The sequence below is a fragment of the Pogoniulus pusillus genome, chromosome 30 (genome assembly GCF_015220805.1).
Source record: "Pogoniulus pusillus isolate bPogPus1 chromosome 30, bPogPus1.pri, whole genome shotgun sequence".
In the NCBI taxonomy this organism is placed as follows: Eukaryota; Metazoa; Chordata; class Aves; order Piciformes; family Lybiidae; genus Pogoniulus; species Pogoniulus pusillus.
Genome location: NC_087293.1, coordinates 17,427,347 through 17,449,964, shown reverse-complemented (window position 1 = coordinate 17,449,964; position 22,618 = coordinate 17,427,347). Strand labels below are relative to the sequence as shown.

General features: G+C 48.1%; 1 protein-coding gene across 2 annotated transcripts in view; it reads left to right on the top strand.

Annotated features, from left to right (window-relative positions):
* The first annotated feature begins 2,249 nt into the window (after positions 1–2,249).
* Positions 2,250–22,618, top strand: part of BCR (BCR activator of RhoGEF and GTPase) — a 90,105-nt gene continuing 69,736 nt past the window's right edge. For both annotated transcript variants that reach the window (XR_010307902.1, XM_064168849.1), the window contains exon 1: positions 2,250–4,595. Coding sequence is in view for 1 of the 2 variants with exons in the window: in XM_064168849.1 (XP_064024919.1) it covers positions 3,083–4,595 (1,513 nt within the window). In the remaining variant the exon portion in view is untranslated. The remainder of the gene's footprint in view (positions 4,596–22,618) is intronic.

Here is a 22,618-nt window from a genome sequence, read left to right as displayed (position 1 = left end):
CTCCCTCTCTGCCTTTTCAGGTGCTTGTTGGTATGTAGGGATTGTTCTAGGGAGTGCAGTGTTTCACGCTGGTGAGTGAAGCTGTATCACACTCTCGGAGCGTGGAAGTTAAAATGAAGTACTTGCAAGTTGAAGGTGCAGCAAAATATGCATGTGATAGTGGAGATGGTCAACCACTTTCTTGAATTTTTGGCTTTCCTGGATTCATGTCATCATTTATACCAGATGAGACTTCATTGGCTGTGTCAAAGTACCAGAGAGTGCCACTTTGAGCTTCGAAAATGCGATTTCATAGTTTCAGCCACGGTTTAATGGGCAGTCACGTTTAATCTCCCTTTGGAAAGGCTCTGCTTAAGTCCTACCGTTTGGTTTTTCCTTCTCTAGGGTGGGATCATGCTGCAGGAACAGCGTGTGAGAGCTCAGGAGCTGCTAGCTTGAGCCGACTGCACCCCTTTCCCACAAGAGGGAGCGCTATGGTCGCTGCAGTGCCGGCTGTGTTTCCCCCGGGAAGGGCTTTGCAATCTCTTGCAGGCCAGCAGAGGGTTTTTGCTGCGCAGTCTTCCTAGAGTTCAGTCCTTTCTTCCCAAGGTTCCGAGCCTCAAATCACAGGCATGTGTCTGTCACCACGGACGTAACGAAGTTTGTATCCTATTAAAATAATACTCTGTTGGATGTATAAACTATTGACAAAAATTCAGATATTACTTCAATTCCTCCTGGAGTTTCTGATGTTGTAGTACCTTAATAGATAAAAGAGGATGCAGTCTTTAGTGGCATTATTCACTGCAAGTGAAATGTGCATCCAGAAATCCCTTGTCTGGTTCATCAGACCTCTTACTCCCTCCAGAAAGGGCACAGATGTCATGAAAGTGAACCCAAATAGAAAAGACTTTATAGACATAAAGCAGCAGAGCTGTGATGCTTCAGCAGAAGTGATGTATGAATGCAGAGCATATGGCAGTGACACATACCTGTTGTCACTAGAACCATGCCAGCACAAGCTTAAACCTCCTGGCACTAGAAATGCATCCAGAATTTTGTTTTTCAAACCAACATCAAGACAATCAAATAGAAAACAATGTCCATGATGAGAAGCCAGTTTTATTGCTGTGAAAGATTGAGGTTACTTGAAAGGTTTATATTTACTAAACATCTAAATCGTGTTGTGATTTGGATTGTAATCTCTTCCACATAGGTCAGACAATGCTTGTATGTGTTAAAAGCTGAGGAAACAAGTGCAGGAGAAGAGGTTAGAGCCAGGAAACAAAAACCAAGAGGGATGGACAGCCTGCAGCTGAATGCATGATTAGCCATGTGCGATGTGTCTGAGAACACCAAACACATTTTGTTTGGCCTGTTAAAAGCATGAAGAGAGACTGCAATGGATTGTGAAATACTGCGTGTTTCAAAGGTAAGGGCCACTCCTGTGGGCTCGGGCTTTTCATGCTTAGGGGATTTGATTAGCTCTTGCTGGGCCTATATCCCACCCTCTTTACCCATAGCATGCCAGAGAAGATACACCTCACAGCAGACATGAAAAGAGTAAGCTGATGTGGGATGGGAGGCATAGCAGCTTCACTTTTCCTCCCTATCATCCAAACAGGCAAGGTGGAACTTCAGGTGTATTTGTTACCACTTTTTCAGAGGTGGACTTAGGGCCTGGGAAGCATACAGAGCTGTGATTTCAGAGAGGGTATAGCTCAGCAGCCATTGATCAGATCATTTGCCACCCTTTACCCAGTGCCTAGGCACGGAACTGAGCTGTTGTGGCTAGGGTAATACAGGGGAGAGAAGTGAGACCAATGCCTTAACAAAGCAGACGTTACTTTAATGTCAGTGATTTTGGAGTGTAAATCACCCACCTTGGAAATTCAGTTTGTCCTTTATTAGCATGGAAGAGAGGATTGAGTCAGTGACTTGCCTACCACCAAACAGTGCTTAATGGGGGAAGCTGACCTTTGAAGGTGAGCTGCTTCAGTGCCCGGGGGGAGAGCGTTGTCGCGAACACACGAGGCAGCAGAGCCGTGCTGGTGTTTATACATAATACATGAGGGTGTGGATGAAGGGACAAGAACGGCACGTCTGCATGCACACAGGGATGGCTGTGTTTGCTGTGTTCTTCCCCAGGCGTAGGTATAGGTGTCTGTAGCGATGTCCGGGCCTGTGGCTGCAGGCGTGAGCAGACTCGAATGTACCCGCGTTCGCCTTTGTCTCTCCGAGAGCCGCTTCAAGCACAGGGCCGGGTCCCACGGGCACGGCCTCCCGCCGCCGGCCAGGGCTGCCCCTTTAAGAGGCCCCAGCGCCTGGTTCCTTCCCTCTCCTCCCCTTCCGCAGCGCTGCGATTCGGGCTGCCGCCGCCAGAGCCGGGCCGCGCCATGGGCAGCCGCCGCCGCGCCGCCAGCCGCCGCTGCTGCCGCGCCGAGGGAGCTCCCGCGGGGCCGCGGGGCGCTCGGGCACCGACGGGTAGCGGCAGAGCTCGCCACGGGACGCGCCGCGCCGAGGCTCCGGAGAGCGTGTGCGCCCGGGGGACAGCACAATAGCCGGGAGGAGGAGACAGGGAAAGGGGCAGGGGGAGAGGAGGAGAGAGAAAGAGAAAGCACAACACGGGGACTGGAGAGGGGAGGACAGAGCGGAGGGCTCCCGAGCGTGGCTGCGCTGAAGATCTTGCCCAGGACGGCAGCGACAGGAGGTGGGGGGGTGGGTGGCTGGGGGGCGATATCTGCCTTCCCTCCCCCGCACCGAGCCTGCTCCTTTGTCCACCCACTTTGAAGTGCTCTGGGCTCGCCGGGTTGGGAGCATTGTTGCTCGCTGGGAAAAGATCGGTCATGCCGGGGAGAAAGTAGCGAGCGTGCGGCGGGGCTAGGACGGCAAAAGCTGAAGGAGACGGGGACGAGAGACTGCTCCGAGGACTGCTCCTTACCTCCCAGTTTCCCTGCCTGCATGGATCGTGAAAGAGACGCGTTGAGTTGACCCTGCCAGAGCTGTTTCTGCTTCTACGAATGTGAGATCCGGTTGGTTTATTCTCTCCACCTATCTGTCTCTTGCCTCCTTCCTGTATTCTCCACTTAGTCCTGTATGCAAAATGGTGGACCCTGTGGGGTTTGTGGAGGCTTGGAAAGCACAGTTTGCAGACTCTGAGCCTCCTAAAATGGAGCTGAAATCTGTTGGAGACATTGAACAGGAGCTGGAGATGTGCAAAGCATCTATCCGGAGACTGGAGATGGAGGTTAACAAGGAGAGGTTCCGCATGATTTACCTGCAGACTCTCCTGGCAAAGGAGAAGAAAAGCTATGATAGACAGAGATGGGGTTTTAAACGTGTTTCTCAGTTGCCTGAAGGGGGTGCAGAGCAGCAGATTCAAGACCTGCATCATCACCAGTCTGCTGACCAAGATGAATACGAAAAAAGCAAGTCACACCACGGGGAGGAAAAGTTCAAACCCAGAATACCCTCTCTGCGGAAGCTGTCTACCCAGAGTGATGGGTCAGACCTGTCACCCTCAGACAGCCCACACCATGGAGAGGGAGAGCAGGACAGGTGTAAGTACTATGGTGAAGAGAAACTGAAGAGAGTTGCAGAAGATCAGGAGAATCGCTGTGATGCAGATGGCTCTCCTTCAAAACACAGATCATCTTCCAGTCGCAGGCTGGTGGGATCTGCTGAGAAGGAGGGTTCATTTGAACCTGTTTCTAAGGAGAGAGGTAATAGCACCAGCGTGGCAGCCCTAAGGTCCAATTTTGAGAGGATTAAAAAGGTTAATTCCCATTCTTCTGGAGATAACAAGGATGTTGTTGAAAAGCCCTTTTATGTGAACATGGAGTATCATCATGAGAAGGGTCTAGTAAAGGTCAATGACAAAGAGGTCTCTGATAAAATAAGCTCCCTTGGCAGTCAAGCCATGCAAATGGAACGCAAAAAGTCTTTGCACTCTCTCCCTTCTAACATGGTACCGAGCTTCAGTGAGTTCCAGAGGCCTGCTTACAGGGGAAGGCCCTCAGAGAGCAGCTTTGGCTATGATGGAGAGTATGAGGATGCTGAACTTAACCCCAGGTTTCTGAAAGACAACCTGATTAATGCCAATGGCAGCAACCGTTCACCTTGGCAGCCCATGGACTTTCAACCCTATCAAAGTATCTATGTTGGTGGGATGATGGAAGGAGAAGGAAAAGGACCTGTTCTGCGAAATCAGGGCACGACTGACCAGGAGAAACATCTCACATGGCCCAGGAGATCTTACTCCCCCAGAAGTTTTGAAGATATTGGAGGAGGGTATACTCCAGACTGTAGCTCTAATGAGAACCTTACCTCCAGCGAGGAAGACTTCTCCTCAGGGCAGTCCAGCCACGTCTCCCCCAGCCCCACCACGTACCGTATGTACCGGGATAAGAGCCGTTCCCCATCCCAGAACTCGCAGCAGTCGTTTGACAGCAGCAGTCCCCCAACACCCCAGTCTCAGAAACGGCACAGGCAGCAGCAGGTCATCGTGTCTGAGGCTACTATTGTGGGTGTGCGAAAAACAGGACAGATCTGGCCAAGTGATGGAGATTTGCCTTCTGGGAGGTGTCATCAGGACAGCTGCTTCCATGGGGATACAGGTGTGTATCAGCTTTTTGTTTAGTCTTTGGAATGCGTGGAGCAGGACATAGAATCCCGGAGACGAATGGGAGAGGTTTCCCAGGTGACGCTGAGTCAGTTGCTCTCAGGGAGACAATTGTTTGATGTGAGAAGGCTGCATTTGTTTTGTAAGCTATCCTGTTTTAGGGAAGTCCTGCGTGAGTACAGGTCAGCCTACATTTTAGGAATACAGATTGGATTCTCAGAAGGATTAATTCAGGCTCCTCTTGAGAGGATCAGTGGAGTCCCATGTTGATCAGTTCGTTGTATACACTGAGGGGGCCAAAATTATTCAGCATTCACCAGCAGATTGCTTCCTCCCTCATGTTATTGCACTGAGTAGTTAAACTCTGCCTCCGAGATGGTGCTGGGCCAACGTGCTGCAACCTCAGGGTTTTGTTGGAGCTGTACCAGTAATGCTGCTGCTCCCAGAGACTTGTTTTTTCCTGTCTGTATTAATTGGAGTGCTAGTTTCTCGTTCTGCCTCGTGTCATCCTTCAATTAGAGCTGATTGGAGATGATGATTGTGCAGTGCTGTTCTTGAAGGTTTCTGTTATCACTTAGAGGAGGAAGAACTTGGAATATCAGGAAGCCCCGAGGGAGAGCTGTTAATTTAATTTCAGCAGTCACAATTTTTGTTTGGGGAGGAAGGGGCAATGTTTGAACCCGTTCTTGTGTAAGCCATTCAGGCATGCAGGTGTGTCTGTGGAGCTGCAGTGAATTTGTAGTTGGTGGAAGAGGGAGTGGGGCTGTATTGCTTCAGGGAATGTATTGAATGTACATGGACTTCTAAATCTGTTTAGCGAGGCACTTAAGGTAAGCAGCATCTCATGCTAACACCAGCAGTAAATGGAAACCCATCATAACCACAAGTGAAAAAGCACATTTTATGGTTGCTTTGACAGACATCTGTAATTCTAGATCCTTGAGTTGTCTGGTGGGTTTTCTTTGTCTCTTTGAATCTGCCGTATTAATAAAGGGTTAACCTGTTATTTGTCAAAGTGATGGGTTCCTGAAGCAGCAGATAAGCTGAGAGGCCTGTCAGAGGTGTTTCACTTTCTCAGGCTGTGTGAGTCCAGTGTACTAATTGTCAGAAGAGTAGCTTTGCTGGAAGGAGATGCCTGATTTTACTGCTGATTGGCTGTTTGGTTTTTTTGCCAGCAATACTTCAGGGAGCAGCAATGGAGAGAGAATTCTTCCTTCCCACTCCCTCCTTCCAGCCTTGCATCCCATTGTATTATTGGAAGGCTGTATGGTTGTGATGGGTGTTCACTGTAGATGCAACCTAAGCAGCCTGCCCTCCCAGTGACTTCTTCCTTATCAGACTGGAATATCCAGGCTCGTTTTGGATCTGGGACTACTGCATTCTTTTTGGGTTTGATGTATGTGTTTGGTTCTTATGGGTAGCACTTGCAGTGCAAGGGAGAGGCTGAATCTTGTGCTGGTTTAAATTGAGCTGCAGCCATCTGTCTCTGCTCTTGTTTACTGATGCTCTTTAGACGACAGGAAAGCCTCCTGGCAGTTGCAGTTTTTGCAGATGGAAACAAAGGGGCAAAAATAACAAAGATTCGATAAAGCCTGGGGAGAATTCACCTTTCAGAAATCTAAGAGATAAGGTTTATTTTAAATAATTTAGCTGGGATGCAGTGATTAAAAAAACAACCCAGGCTGCTCGAAAGCCAGAACAGTTCCAACTCAGGGCTGTGCTGGAAAGCTTTATGTCTAGTTCCTGAGAATGACCACAGAATTGCAGGCAAGGACAGAATGTAACTGATCCACCTTCTGCTTTCCTCAGCATAGGGGGTAGCAGGGCAAGCTTAGCAGGAACCTTCACCATATGGCTAATCATTGCTGTCTTGCACGTTAGCTGGTGGCAACTTTTAACTTAACCAAAAGGGTTTATGCTTACAGGAGGCCTGTGCTTCCTCTCGGCCCCACCAAGCAGCATTGTGGATGGATCTGTTCCTTTCCTGATTAGTATGAATTTTGATATGAAACCAATTGGAAGAACTTCTGTTTTTATAAACCAAACAAAAGGCATGAGGGATCACTGTGTTTAGCTGCCTGGCTACTGTTCCCAGCTCTCATGCAGACTATTCTTCATCACCACGTGGTGCAAAAGCAGTTCACGGATGCAGGCAGCTTTTCCTGCACCTGTGGTTCAGTCGCTGGTTCTGCCAGGCATCCCTGAAGTTTTGCTTGAACAGAGAGTCCAAGTTTGAATCTTTGAATCCCAGCAGGTTCTGTCTAGCCTTCATGTTAATTAGCATCCAGTGGGGTTTGCTCCATAGTGTTTGGCTTCTTTGAGCATTCAGAGTTTCGTGTGCCTGCTGGCTTTGCCGTTGTAACGCTGGTGTGGCGTGGGCAGTTCTGTGTGGATCTGCCATCACAGTGCATCTTCAGCTTGGCCAGTGGACATGCTGTTTGGTCCAGATTCTTTCCTGAGTTCACAGCTGAGTGATCATTTCCTACTGTTGTATTACAAGCAAGGACTAGGAGGACGTCACCTAACTCACAAGTGAAAGGGTTCTGAGCCAAAATCTGAACCTGGAGATGGATTATCAAAACCCTTAAATCAGCCCAAGGTAGAAGGCTTTCAGTGTTTTTCCAAGGAGCAGGGTGAGAGCTTCAAGGGTGAGATTTAGTAATAACTACTTTCTATGAAATGTACTTAACAGAAGTATCTTTGCCAGGCTCTATTAGGATTAATTATGGATCACTAATTTCCAGGTGTGGGAATAGAACAAAACCACATCTTAACTCTGCATTAAGCTTGGATATTTTCACTCTGATTGTGGAGGAAGAACAAGCTTTTAAAAATTCTGTCTGCTGTTAAACATCAGTTGGAGAGACAGACTCTAGAGAAGCCACTATTGTACTTATAATGAGAGAGAGGCTTGCACAGTGCTATTATGCAGTGGTGAGCCCTTGTGCAGCCTCAGCTGGGCCAAGTTTTTAACCAGTAACTTTGTTAATTGAGTAGCACATGGGAGTGGTTGCTTGTCTTTATAGCTTGCTTCATAAAATCAGCGTGTGCTCCCTCAGCTCTATCTGTGAAGTGATTTTTGTCTATCTGCATAACAGCAGGGAAACTTCCCCAGTAGTGAGTTCTTCTCACTTGAGAAGGCATGATAGTGCTCTCCAGAGAGTTGTGCCAGGCTCTCTCTCTAGAAGGGTACCAACACCCATAGTACTCTGTAGGTCAGTTTAAGGATATGTGTAATTTACTTCCATTGGAGTAAAGTTTTACTTATTTTAGCCTCCCCTAAATGTGGGAGTGCTGAATGTCCTTTCTGAATAGCATGCAATGTTCTATGTGTATTTAGTGAGTTTGATGTAGGCAGAGGAAAGAGTGCTGGGATTTTTCTGTGCATGTGAACTGCAAGACTCAAAACAGTTATCTCAGCTGAGCAGAATGCCATTCTAAAGTGCATGCTTACCTACAGCTGTGGATTCTTCAGTCTGTGTAAGCCTTAAATGCCTGACCAGATAGGCAAGCATCTGAATTTCCTGTTCCTAAGGTAATCCTGGACTCCAGTTACCTTTAAAGCCCCAAGGAAAGACAGAATGTGTCATTGTGGGAGGACATTGCTCTGTACCGGTTTCTGCAAAGGGCTATTCTAAGTCACTTGTGTGTTCTGAGACCTTGGACATGGACAAGTCTCTTCATTCTGCACTTCTTACACTACATCTTGTAAAGTCCACGCAGAAGAAGTGCTTTGCAGCATTTCAGTGGTACAGAGAACTCATGAGAGAACATGCCAGAGCTGCTGCTGCTGCTGCCACTGAGGCCCCTCTTCTTTCTGAGTATCTGAAATGTAGGTGCAGCTCCCTTGTTAAGGGCTGCTTGCCACAGTCCCGCTGGCAGTGTGAGGCTTGGACTAGGTCGAGAATGAGGTTTAAAGTGTCTCTGACAGGTTTTTAGTTCATTCTGCCATTGCTTTTTTAACACTTCAGTCCTTCATGTGATGCTCAGTGGATTTCAGGGGCACTGGTGACAAGATGCTGTGTAAGTGTCTTCCCCCTCCTTGCTTGCCAGCGATCTAGCGGCTTTTGAGATTATCAGGCTGCCTGTGCTACCACTCCTCTTTTACTCTTGGGGAGTGAAGAGCTCCCTCTTTTTCTCTGCCACATTGCTCTTTTCCCTCGGGATCAGTTTAGTGGAATGTACAGAACCTTTTATTTGCCCCCTGTGACAGAGTGGACTGTTTGGTTTGTTCCTTCTTCCAGAAGCAGTTGCTGACCTTTACATCATCCCTGCTGTACGTAATGGCATACAGATATACAGATTTTGGGTTTGCATTTCTTTGGTTCACCTTCAATCACAGAATTTTCATTACCCCAACTTTCAGGTTGCAGTCACCAGGCACCTGTATTTGAGAGTGTAAACCAACGCAGGTAGTAGCTGGCTGATGCTGGGAAGCCCTGGGGAGTGCTGAGGGCACCTGATCTGTCTGCATGAAGCTCATTTTTGTGGTGCACAACAGAGATACCAGAAAGGGACTGGCTTTCCTATGGAGTAAGCAGGTGGAGAGCTGTCAGTTCTGCAAGTGATGGGTTAGGTAGAAAGCTTCTTGTCATCCCTTCCTAGCTGCCAACAGTTTAAAAGAAGGATGTTTGACAGCAGAGGAGCCCACTTTGCGCAGCAGCCGTGCTGTGAGGACTTCGGGGCAATGAGCTGTGGCAGGGCAGGTGAAATGGAATGGCAGTGCACACTTAAAGTTGAGGAGTGCTGTAGGAACTCAAGGCTAGGACCAAGTTGCAATAGAGCCACATGGATTTTCACGCAGCATCCACACTGTGATGGCCACAGACTAGAGAGTGTTCTGTGTGCCAAAACAATCAGACCCAAGTGATTTCAGTGTGGTGATTTCACAGAGCCAGGAGCTGTAGCCCTGAAGCAGTGCAGTGAATGTCACACAAGATGATAATGCCTTTCATTTGTGCAGGAAATGTGTAGGCAAGTGCAACCACAGTATTAAAGCTGTGGCTCAGTGAGCTGCTCCTCTGGTCTTTGCTGCCTCTGTTCAAAGTACTGAATAAGTGCTGGTTTGTGGCCAAAGCAGCTGGACTGGCAGATGTGAATGAAGTGTGCATCCCTGCTGCTTCACAGTTGTCAGCCTCTGTCCAAAGAGCTTCAGAGGAAAACCACAGAAAAGTTTTGCACAAAATGTTGCTCCTGCCCCAAGAAGTGGCATCCATGCCCTTACTGCCTCTTCCAATGTCCTACCTCCTCTAAGGAGGGAGCATCATTCTAGATGGATGAAGGAAGTAGAAGCAGATGCTGTGTCGGTACTTCAGAGCACTGGATTCCTTTTCTGGATCAGAAAGCTTTTCAGGTGTTTTTTCTTGTAGAACCAAAGGGAGCAAAGAGCCGAGGATGGGGTTGAGCATGGTAGAATTGGTTAGGGTTTGGAACTAAAGAAGGGGCTGGGCAGGTAGAGTGAGACTACTGTGGGGAGGAAAAGCAGACATGGGGAGAAGGTGGAATCTGTTGGAATGGTGAGAAGGCATCCTGAGTAATAGACTTGGGAGCAGGGAAGATAAGGTTTAACTAGAAAATTAGCCAATCTTTAAAGTGTGGGTCAGGAAATGCTTGTTTGAATGCTGGGCAGCACACTATAGCTAAGGGCACTGACTCTTGAAAGACTTGTTGAGGGAGAGGACAGAGATTTGTAACCCGGGACTTGCTTTGCAGGCTGAAAGATGGGCCAGCAAGGGAGGGAGCCTGTGAAGGTTTGGGCCCCAGTAGTAGCCTGGAGACAGGCCTCTATCTTCCAGCATGTTTAGCAGCTCGCTCTTCAGTGACGCCTCTTGGGGATGTGTATTTGTTGTGCAGGAGCTAGGGGGACCTGCATTGCAGCTTCAAGGAATTTGAGAGGTCAGTCCACAAAGGTTAATGAGGTGAGACTTGGCAAGCTGTTTGAGGAGAGTTGCTGCATTTCAGTTCCCATAGAGAAGCACAGTGCTGTTCATGGAAACCAGACTGTTGATTGATGCAGGCACAGCTTATCTGGAGCTTGCTTTCCCCAGAGAAACCAAGACAAGCAGGGTTTTTTTAGTATCTTCTCTTTGGTTTGTTCTGCCCATTCAGATAAGCATGGAAAGAATAGTAAGGACCTGAGCTTGTTCTTTCCTCGGTGAAATATCAGACTTGAGTCATCTCTTGCTGGCACTTGTGGGACAAGAAATGGCGTTCTGGGAAAGGTGGAATGGCAGTGTTGCTGTGCAGGCAGAGGGGCAGACTGCAAGTGACAACAGAAATGATGGCTTGGGTGAGCTGCATGTGAGTGAAGTGCTTCCAGAACAACAACCTGAGAGTCTTAAGTTGCAAAGTGGGTTTGGGGCAGGTCGCTGCTAACAGTGTGTTGCTTTCCTGATTGTATCTTTAAATTCCACGTGATGTGAAAGTAGCCATAAACCTTAAGGAAAGCCTTCATTGATAGTCTCACTGCTGAGATAGTTGTATGAATCCATAGCTTCTCTAAAGTTGTTCTGACTCCTGCTGTATGTCTTTTGAACAGGAAAACTCGGCCAGCGTAGTGTGTTTCTGTGGCAGAATCTGACTGTGGTCTGTGAGTCTTCCTGTTACTAAAATAACAAAGCCATGGCTCCCTTTTGTCTTCTGCCCAGCTGCCAAAATGGTATCTCAGACCCTTTCTTAACCAGGTTACAGCTGATGTAGTAATCAGATTATTGCAAATGTAATTGGAATCTCTGCTTCTGAGAAAGCACTGCCCGAAGGTGGCATCTGGAGCCGAGTTCGTTGCTCGTGGCTACAGGAAGACATGAGGGACATGTGTGTGAGAATCCACAGTGATGGACTTGTAGGACGAGCCAGTTGGTAACATTCTGTCTGCTGGGTTACACCACTGAGTTGTGCCTCTTGGTACTGCCCTTTGCCTAGGGTTTATGTTCTGTTATTTTGTTAGTTGTGGTCATTTCACTGAGCTCTGTTGCTTCTGGGTTTGGGTTTGGGTTTGGTTTGTTGTTCAAAAATATATATTTTGTGGAGGGAGGAGCTCTTTTCTGTGGACAGTAAATTCACCACAGCCTTCCTTTTAGAAATAACATAAACCTCCCTCCTCATCCTCCCTTGGAGCTCCACACAGTTAGGTCTTGCTCTGAAGTTATCACAAACCCCAGAATTGCTTGCAGGTTGGTCTGTGACCACAGGGTAACAAGAAGTGTAGCAGGCTGCTGTGGGTCACACAGTGTTACCTGAAATCTGAGGCCAGCTTTTGCAGTAGTTAGTAATGAGCAGCTTGAGTTTGGACTCAGCAGCTCTCGGTGTTTGCGCCCAGTCCTCGATGTGTGGAGAAGTGCACTGTGGTGCCTTGGCTCGCTCTCTCTGTTTACTTCTTCTGAAGGAGCTTAGAGTATCCTGCGCTCAGCACTGAACTGCAGCTACGTCTCCAGCGGGAGCCGTGCCAGCTATTGTGCTATCAGAAGTGAGGTTCTGCCTTGGCTGCAAAGCTAGGTAAGGAGTGCCCGTTTTGGACACATGATATGGGCGAGGCTGCAGCAGGCTGCAGTTGTTAGGGCAGTTAAAAAGCCCTGCACAATAAAAGCCCAACAAAACCCTCAGTCACCTACAGTCCCATCTGTGTATTCTTGTAAAATGGGCCAGCAGCTTCCTAGAATAATCTTTTCTGAAGAAAAAGACCTTGTTCCCTGGGGGGCTTGAAACTTGGCTGAGCTTCTGTAAAGTAACTGGGCTTGGTCTTCAGTCACCAGGGAGGTGTAGCACCCCAGCGCAGAGCTCTATCTGCTGCGCTCTGCAATTACACAGCAGGGTATGATTTTGCCCAGGAAGATAGTAACGACCTGGCTGGGCTCAGGGCTCCCCGAAAGAGTTTAGATTATGCTGCTTGGTGTGAGGCACGGCACAGAAGCGTGTGTTTGTGTGGCTGGTACCATCAGCTGACTCTCTTGTCCTGATTCTTTTGCTTTCACCATGGTCAGCAAGGGCATTGCCGCCTGAGGTTCCAGGGAGAAAATGTGCGGAGAAAGGGAGCTGGAAGACTTCTGTGTGTTCTCCCTGCCCTTGTCCTTCTCCTCTTTTGCAGACTGTCCCCTTTCTCTGAGTCTTTCTGTGCTGAATGTTTTGGTGGGAGATCTTTTCCCAACTTGTTTGAACAACCATCACTCAGTTCATTCAAGCATGCTCCTCACAGGCCTTCAAGAGCTGCTTATAGCTGTGACAGAAAGCTACTGCACTTCCCCCAGGCGTAGTGAGGGGCTGGCAATCACCCGAGGGAGTGTGCAGGTGAACCTTTTGTTCAGCCTTTTCTCCACTAGCTTCCTTCCCATGGAACTTACCCACAGGAATGAAGTATATTGGGAATCATGTATCTGGCTTGGTGCTCCACAGTCTGCTGTTGCACTCTTTCCTGAAAGACCCTTGAGTGTAGTGAGGCCAAAAGGCAGATGTTGCTAACAGAGCTGCATGAGCTTGTATCTGACCAGATGGAGGGAGCTGGTGTGGGAGAAAGGGGACAGTGTGTTTAGTTCTCAAGTATCTGCAGAGCAGCCAACTGTGCTCACCTCAATGGGGAGCCTGGGAGCCGTTTGCTGTCTTACACTTCAGCACCAGTTCAGCTTTTTCCAGCACCAAGGACCTTTGGCAGACCTGACTGATGGTCCCCATGCTCTTTTCTGATGATAGCATCAAGAATATTCCTTGACTTTTCTTTGCTGTTTCAGGTGGAGGAATATTGAGCTTGAGGCCTGGCTGCCTTCTCCAGCTGATCTGTGCTGAACACCAGTAAGGAGAGGCTGATGGCAGTCTGGAGATTGTTTGCATGGGCTGAGGCTCTTGTTGCTCAGATGAGTTCTGCTTGTGTGAGTGCAGGAGCCCTCACAGCTTGTGAATTTACATCAGGACATCTTGAAGAAAACTCTTTTCTGCTTTCCTGTGTTCCCACGCAATGGTTGAACTCGGAGACTGCAGACCTGTCACGGCAACATTTGGTGTCTGGAGAGGCTCTTCCTCAGTCTGATGTGCAGAATTTCTTAAAGGCCCTGCTACACATAGCCAAGCAGTTCCACAGACCCACCAAGCTTCCCCTTTGCAGCTGAGAAACCACCCTGCTTTGTATAGAGGTTATCTGGAAAGCATTTGTGCTTAATAACTCTTTAGTGCCCCTCTGCCATCTTGAGATGCGAAAAGGCAAGAGAAAGGGCGAAGGGGGTGTTGGCAGCAGATCAGCCAAGATGCAGTTTTCAGTTTGTCCAGTCCTCTGAGGTGTGACTGTCAAAAGGAACTTTAGTGAGTTTTGATGAAAAAAAAAGAGGTTAGGTAGGTGGATTGTGGAATTTTTTTTTTTTTTTAAGTATGTACAGAGAGAAAAATATTTTGGGTTTTTTTGAGTATCTGAGACCTCAGAGGATGTATTCCTGTCAGCTGGGCAGTCACTGCCACTCACTTCAGGTCTGTTACACCATGGGGCCATCTTAATTGCCTGAATGTGACTGACCTGTCATGTTTGTGATCAGCAAACATGCCCTAGCCCTGACCTTGGCTACCCCAAATTTATTCAGGCTTGAGCACTGACCTACATATAATTTGTTGTGGTCTCTCGGTCTGGTCACATTAAACACACCCTAATGTGATCTAATCTCTGCTTTGTTTGATGCTCGGTGTGTGAAGGTAATAAAGTGCATGCTGCAGATAAAGGGTTAGGCACTGCCTGTTCCTCCTTCAGCACTTGGCTGAAATCTCAGTGCCTCCACTTGGAGCAAAGGAGGAGACTTGATTAGCTCTTCTGTGGATGCATTTTGAATCTGTGCGTGCACCAGAAAAGTCTGCAGGGGAAGTGTTTTTGAGCTGAACTCTATTCTGTATGGAGGTGTTTGAGAGTGGGTTTAGTGTCTGTGCAGGTATGCCCTGATAAAAGCACCCTTACAGAGTTCCACCTAAACTTTGGTACAAGCTTTGCCTTGCAATGGGATCAGCTTCCTTTAACTGCTGGTTAAGGAAACCTTCTGATGCCAAACCTTTTTTACCCTCCCATTCCTGCGCACTTGCCGTGTAAGGGTGATGCACGTTGCAGATAGGCTGGCTCAGTGGTGTCTGGTAGCTGGCTGTTGTGTGCTTCTGCTTTCTGCTTTGCAAGGGAACCAGTCATTGGCAAGGTTTTTTCAAACACGTGTGAGGAACGAAATGGGAGCTTTAAAAGAAAAACAGCCCTGGGTGTCGAACAGCCTCTTATCTTACACAGTGATTTGCATAAATACATTTCCAAGTGTTTTAAGAGGAAATGTGTGGCTCGGTCGTTAGGGATGCTGAAACTCAGCCTTCTGGCTGAATTTTGGTGAGCCCTGGAGTTCTAGAATCCATTTCTGTGCACTTCTCCTGGAGCACAGTTCTTGTAACCGGAAAACGAATTGACAGCCTCTCTGTGCACGTCTTTAGAAATGAGTTTATATCTGTATATAACTTAAAGGAAAATATTGTGGGAAAGGAAAACCAAACCATGTTGAAAACATCTCACTTGTGTTGCTGGAGCCTTGCCCTTTCACAGATTTCTACAATTGATGTACTTCTTTCTTTCTTCTTAAATTTGTGTTCCTATTAACTCGTTCAGTTTCCCTTCTAAACAATGAAGTTCAAAATCTAGGTTGCATTTGTCTGTGATTGATTCCGTTTCTGGGTTGATCTCTGTTTCTTCCACTTTTTACTTTTGTTTTTCTGTCTATTTGGAACTTGAAGCAGGAACTGCCTTCTCTTGCACCATGGATTTGTGTATGGCTTCCAGGATTTTAATATTCTGCTCCTTGAGGCTAAGTCTTGATTTAAATTGTCCTTGGTGATAATACTTCATGCTGTGGCATGCTGTCCTGCCAGCAGTGCCAACAACTGTTCATTTGTAGGTTCACACAGAGAGCTGGATCAGGAATTTATCTGTGTATTTTTGGGGGGCTTTGTCTTCATTTCTAAGCCAAAACCAAACAAGAATTACAAAACTCCCCAACCTGAAACTCAAGCCCCATTCAAGCATTGCTCCCTCCATTCTCTCCATAAATGTTTGTGCTGGAGCAGCAAGTGACTGGTTGGTGTTGGGAGAGGAGAGAGCATAATGCATGAAAAACAAGGTATCTTAAACCCCCAATCTGCTGGGACTGGGAGGCTCTTAATTCCAGTTACAATGGGAATGTGGATGTTGAGAAGTCCTGTTTATTTCCATTCTGATTAGCCAGCAGTTCTGGGGCTCCAGGATACTCTGGAGTATCCTTTGAGTAGAGAACCTCTTCTCTGGTCAGAGGCTTTGTTCCTGTTTTTGGGGGCAGGGAAGAAAAAGCAGCCCCAGGGCGTGAAAGTGGAAATCTAAGTAGAGTACTAGGACTGGAAGTGGGGCAAAGATACATTTACAGCCTTTATTGTTTGCAAGCCAGAGCAGATGACATCCTAGTCTGTGTGGCTACGCAAATACTCTGTCTCTTCAGTCACCACGTCAGCAAATGCTCCCCTCCTTTGTGGCCAGGAGAAAATGGAACAGAAGACACATGTATTCCCTTTTTAGTAAGGCAAACAAGTCTCCAGCTTCTGCTGAAAAGATTGATTAGCTCATGGGAGGAGGACTGCATGGATGTCAGGTCAGCACAGCTTTTGGAGGAGTGGATCACCTCAAGTGACTTGCATTTGGTTTTGTGTGAGTGTTCCTGAGTTAGGATTCTATATTCGTTTTTATGATGTAATTACTGTAATGAGACATCTCACTATTACAACTGTGTAATGTCTGAATATTTTCCCTTGATGAGTGTCTTTGAGGAAGGGGAGTTTTAGAGGTGGTTGCTAGGGCTTCTTACACTTGTTTGCTTTGAAATACTTGAAAATGTCATTGCCCTGGCCTGACAGTGCAGCTAGGGCTTTTGCAGAGAGTGTGGATTGCCTAAAAGCTTTGTGCAGGACAAGGAGGGGGCAAGAGTCATCAGCAGAAACAGAGATAGCTTACAGCACTGAAACATCTTTACATTTTCTCCTTTAGGTTCTATTTAGGATGCTTACTTGACTCACAGATAAGACTTCTATTTATACCTGTGCATGCTGGCTCTGCACAGATTGGTGAGCTCTTCTGACTTAACCCTGGCAAATTCCTGCCTGTGTAGCAGCCAGGTGCTACATTTCTGGCTCCCAGCTTCTTTTGCTCTTTCTGTTCCAGTCCAGTCCACAAACATGGAAAAAAAAAGATGCCTCACCCTACTGACTCATTGTAGCCAGTGCACTCCCTGTATTCCTGAAAACAGGATTAATATCTGAGGCAGTTAGAACTGCCTGACAGGCTCTGGTTCTCTTCTTCCAGTGCTCTGTAAAATACCTGGTTCTTCTCTGAGGCTCCTGGAGATACCTGCTCCAGCAGGCCTCAGCCCCAAGGTGGTTTCCTCATCACCTATTCATTTAAAAAGCTTTTGCAACAAATACAGCTGTTGTAGAAACCAACTAGTGTGTAGAATAATCCTTCTAACAGGTTTATTCTGATACTCCATTGAGTATTTAAGTGGATTTAACTGCATCATTTAGTATGTCCTTGAAGATGGTTCCAAATGAAACCTGCTGCTGTCAGACTCTGTCCTATCTCTGTATGGATACCAAATGTGCCTGGGTGATGTCAGGCAGTGCTGTAGGCAGTGGGGAGAGGTTGCTATTTATAGGGGAAAACTAGGAGAAACAAACCACTTCTGCTGTTTGCCATCGGGCTGTCGGCAGCTTGGTCTCTCAGATCATGCTCCCAGGTCTCATTGCTCTGCCAGGACTCAGAAGCTGCTTCCCTGTGACATGGACAGACTCCTGTTCTTTTGCCTTACACAGCATGTGGTCGTGCAGTGCCTCACCCCGGGGCATCCCTTTAGCGTGTTTTGCTTTGGGATCAAAGGACTGCGTGAAGCAAGTGGCAATTATTAATGGTTGGTTTAAAAATACCCCAAGTGGCACACTTTTTGTGGGGTAAGAGCAGTCTGCTGCTTCCCCTCAGCGTGCTGTGCAGCACGGCTCTAGCGGCTCAGCTTCCCAGCTGCTGCGAGCGAGGGCATCCTGCAAAGGGCACAGTTGGCAGTGGAGAACCGGTAGAATGCCCGGGAAAGAACATTACAACCTTTAGCACAGCCCTTTGGAATGCAACGGGTTCCTGATAAGGCAAAAATGGGGTGGGAGCAGGCCTGTGGAAAGGAATAGTGCTGGAGGTGTTGGGAGTCCTGTCTCCAACAAATCTTGGGCTGTGCTTTAAGGATATTGAAATGCACTTTTGATTGTGTTGCTGTGAAACTCTCGAGTAGGGTCAGATAGCTACTTGTAAGAGGTTAACTTGTTCTGACATTACACATGACTGGTTTGCAAGCTGGCTTAAAGTCCCTGCATACAAGGGGCCTATGTTGGCCTGGGGAGTGGGAAGGAGGAAGCTCAGTCTAAGATTTCCTACGCAGAAGAGGAAGGAAGCACACAACTGGGACTGGATTTTTCTCTCCAAATCTGCCCTAGTGCTATTGTAATGATGCAGCTCTCGAGATGTGCAGGTATTTCAGCTGCCAATGGCTCATTCATCCAGGGAAACTGAGGCTCTGCTGATTCCAAATTAAGTGTCCAAGGTCATTACAAATAGGTCTGGGATCTCAACTCAAACCTTCTGTTCTCAGGTCTAGAACTTAGCCTGTAAATGTCTACTGCATATGTCTCACTTGTGAAGTGATGCTAAATAAGCCTTATCCTGGCTCAGCTCTGTGGCAGATAATGAAGTATGGTTTCACCCTTCTTGTGTTCAGCAGTTCTGCTAGAGCCCTGCAGTGGACAGGGCCTGGAGGGAGAAACTGGTGATCTTGGTTTTCCATGAGAGTGGGCCTATGCCAAAGTTACTTGAATGATAAGGAACCATGCTGATGACCACAGCCTCTTTTATGTAGCCAGCCAAGCAGCTTGGGTTCAGTGACTAATGCGTGTCAGTGGACCAAAGCTATGGAGCAGTTTGTCTCACCCCCAGGCCCCTCACTGGAAAGCTCCTCTGTCCTGGGCTTTGTCTCCAAACGTTCTGTGGCATCTAGCTGAGTAGAATCCAGGGCTTTGACTTTTATTCACTTGCTGCAGTGCAAGCAACATTGTTTTTGCCTGTAACTGCAGTACAGATACTCTGTGGAGGAGGCTGTTTGAGGGAAGTCCAGTCTGTTATCCCCCTGAGTTTGCTCAAGGAGTCAGCCCAGCTTCAAGCTGGCAACAATAAGGGAGATGGGAATTAAACAAACTCCGGTTTTCTGGTGCTGCAGGATTGACTTCTTGACCACCCAGCTTTGCTTATTTGCATTTTTTCCAAAGGTAGATCTGTATAGTGGATTTCTGGGGAGGAGTGGGTTCATATTTAGTTTCTTGGTGGGTGCATTGTGTGTGAGTGTTGGTTGGTTTTTAGCTGCTTGCAGGGTTCATTTACAGGAAAGGTAATTTGTGTTTCAGGTTAATTTAGTAACAGGCAAGCTCCTCCAGGGCAGTACTAGCCCTACATTTTCAGGCCTTCCAGGTAGGTCTCACGAACATTCTCTTGCAAAATCGGTGAGAGAAGCTGGTGTGACTTACTCAGCAAAGGAGTGCAGCTGCATTGGGACTGTGGTGTGTCAGCAAAGCCTGGAAACTCTCAGTCTCTTCCGTGTAGCAGCTTTGCCCAGTTTTTCACTGATGTCTGTTTGTACTCTTTGTACCTGTTGTTTTGGTGTGGGTTTTGTTGTTGTTGTTTTCTTTTTCGTTTCCTCCTATTATTATTTCCAAAGTTTCTTTACTGGCTGCTGTTTGTTCTGCCTCTTACGGAGAACTTTAAGGTCCTATGTTGTGAGTGTTTGGAATCAGCAGCTCTCCAAATCAGTCTTCGTGCTGAGTGTTTACACTGTATCAAGAAATAAGGTGGCACTGGTCAAAGGCAAGAGAGACACCCGGCCCCTGAGAGCACAGTCCCTACACAGCTCTCTCGACCTCCTGGTGCAGAGCCCTGCGGTGTTAAGCCCTCCTGTATGTGCACTCATCATAGGCTTCCATCGTTAGAGTCCACTCTAATCCGCAGGCATCAGTGATAGCCTTCCACGGAGGCACAGCTGGTTAGAGAGGATTGGAGTCCTGTTTGGAGCTGTAGAACTCCTGCCCTTCCTAATGCAGTGGAAGGAAGAACTTTGCCTCTGCATTGGGAAATTGCTTTGATCTTGAGTTACTCTCCCTTCTGTCCAGGTGTGCAATCTGACCTGTCAGGTACTGATCTTTTGCTGTGATTTTAGTTGCCTTTTTCTTGACCACTGAGATATGTTAATTCTTGAAGTCTCATAAAATGAAGATTACTCCTGCCCTGGACCTGGGAGCAGACACTCATCTTCCTCAGCAGTGTCTGTTCTCGCCTCAGATGCTGACTTCTCTCTCTGTGGTCAGACATTTTGATCGTGCTGCTTTTTCTCCCTTCTCCATGCCCTTTACCACTCCTGTCTCCCCTGGCCTCCTGTCTGTACATCCATCCACGGCTCAGTTTCACATGATTGGTTTCCTCTTTGGTGATGATCTTTCTGTCTTGAGCCTAATTAAACCTTAGTTGCTATCTGATACGCAGAAAGGCTTCTTATCCAGGTTATGATTTGCTGCTGCATCAGCCCACATGGCTCATTAGACTGGTTTAGCCATATAATTGAGCCACAGCCTTGGCTGTCTTTAGCAACTAAATCCATTTATTTCTGAGTCTTTGTGTCCCTGTCTTAACATTTCTCTTTCCAGTCCTTCCTTTCCCTCCATCCCCTAGCTGTCAGCTGCTGCTGGCACAAGGCATTGTCTCCTTTGGGGCAGTCCTGTGACATGACTGGGAGGGTGGCAACTGCAGCAGCAGCCATGGAGAAGCCTGCCAGCTGCTGGAGGGCGCCAGTGCAGCTGGTGGGGGTACTTCCAGCTCCATTCCTGCTAAACTGCTTGTTGCTTATCCTTCATAGGTAGCATGTGTTTGGGAGTCTCAGGTGACTGACAGGACTTGGGCTGTAGTAAAGAAGAGTATATGAAGGGAAAGCAAATAGCTTGAGGTACCTGGAAAGGTGTTAAACCAGTCAGGCTGCCCTTTCTGTGCTCAGAGTCAGTTGTTGTGTTACTCCTCGTGCTTATTGTGCCCAGGAGTCACTGCACTTCTGTAAGCCACAGGAGAGCTGCAGCTGTTCTGAGTAGCAGCATAGTTGTAGCCATTGTGTTATAACTGAGCTCCTCAGCTACTGCAGCCTTCAGCAAGGAGCTTTGTGAGCCTGCTGTCAGGAGTGGCAAAGCAAAGGCAAGGGAAAGGCAGGGGTTCTGTGGGCTGCATTGTTCTAGACTGGTGCCAGCACTTTAGTTTTCTTTCTTCTTTCTGACTGCATTTGCTGAAAGTTGGCCACCCAGTACCGAGGCAGTGAGGAGACAATGGCCGCAGATCCCCAGCATGGCAGCAAAGAATAGCTGGGTTAGATTGTTCTTCTTGCCCCAGTGCTGCTACAAGGTACAAGCAGAGGGTTTCCAGAGCAAGTTGCTCATGATCCAGAGTGGAGTAGCCAGAGAGAGGGTAACAAACAAGGCTGAACAGGCTGCCTGTGCCATCCAGCCTGAAATGTGTGACCTGGCAGCCCCTGGGTGTACGCTGGAGGATGAGCTATATATTTACATCACATCTTGGAGGCTGTGCAGAGAGAGGGGAAGCTGGGGGGGGGGGGGGGGGGAAGGGGGGAGAGGTGACATTAGTCCCTCGCTTACTAAGCCGTGAAAGTTTGCTTTGTGTTGGTCTGCTCCCCTGGCTTCCCTCCTCATTTAACGTCTGTGATGAATGACAAATGGAGGCCGAGCAGTGAAAACAGGAAACGTAATCCCTCAAACATAAGTGCTGGGAAAGGGAGGGAAGAGCCTCTCAGTAAAGGAACTCCTGCTTTCATGGGGCAGCCCCCCACAGCAGCTTGTCAAGGAGAAGGAGATGCTGTTCTCTGGGGTTACCAGAGGGGCATCTTGAGCTGTTGTTAGGGAAAGGAAAACCTGCTGTTAATCCAAGAGTTTAGTGCTCAAACTTCTGCTGCCTGGCCTGGCCTGCCTCTTACGTCTGCAAGGGTATATGCAGCCAACAGCTGGTAGCCCAAGGGCTAGCCTTGAACCCCAGCAGGTGCTGTGGAAGCTGAGCTGATGTTGTGCTGCAGAGTGGAGCTGTTCTTAGCGGGGTGGGCCAGTGCCCTGGAGGAACGTGAGGTGTCTACCTGTGAGCTTCACTGCTTACTTGAGTTTTAGAGGGATGGTGATTGTTCAGAGGAACACAGAGAACCAGAGCAAGGTGCAGAAGATGCCCCACAGAGAGCACTCACTCCGGCTGTGTTACTGCCGAGCGTGGCGTTGTTACCTGAGTGTGCTACATGGACGCTTCTCCTCGGCCCTCCCTCGGCTGCCAGGCTGGTTTTACCTCCTGGTTTACGGACTGACCTTGGAGGCCTTGCCTCTGGGTGAAATTGTAACTTTCCCTGCTGTTCAGATCTACTGAGTGCTGCTGCCGCCAGACTCCCGAGTTGCTGCTTCCAGTTCCAGCTGGGTTCTGCTGGAAGCTTTCACCTCTTCAGCTGCTGCTCCCCTTCCGTAGCTTTTCCACTTGCCACTTGTTCTGATCCACCTGTTGCCTGTGGTATGGGAGCCTGCTGCACACCCCACTACGGTACCTGCTTGCTGGCTGTGGGGCAGGACTGAGCTCCAGCAGCAGGCTCCGTGGTGCTTCTGCTCTGCTCCCATCACCTGGGTTTTGCCAAAGGCTGGCTGATGGGAGCTGTGGGTTGCTGTGGTTGACTAAGATGCTCTGTTGGACAGGCTTTTCTCCTCTCCTTGTGCCTGAAAGGCTGCAGGCTTGTACTGTGCTTCACTTTTTAAAATCCTCCAGCCTTAGGGGACTTGGATCTCCCCAGCACTAAAGATTAGGCCTCAGAAGGAGTAACTGCAAGCTGAGAGGAGGGAGAGATGATTCACACATGGGCATCTCTGTGCTTGCTCCACTGCCTCCCCCATTTTCTTAAG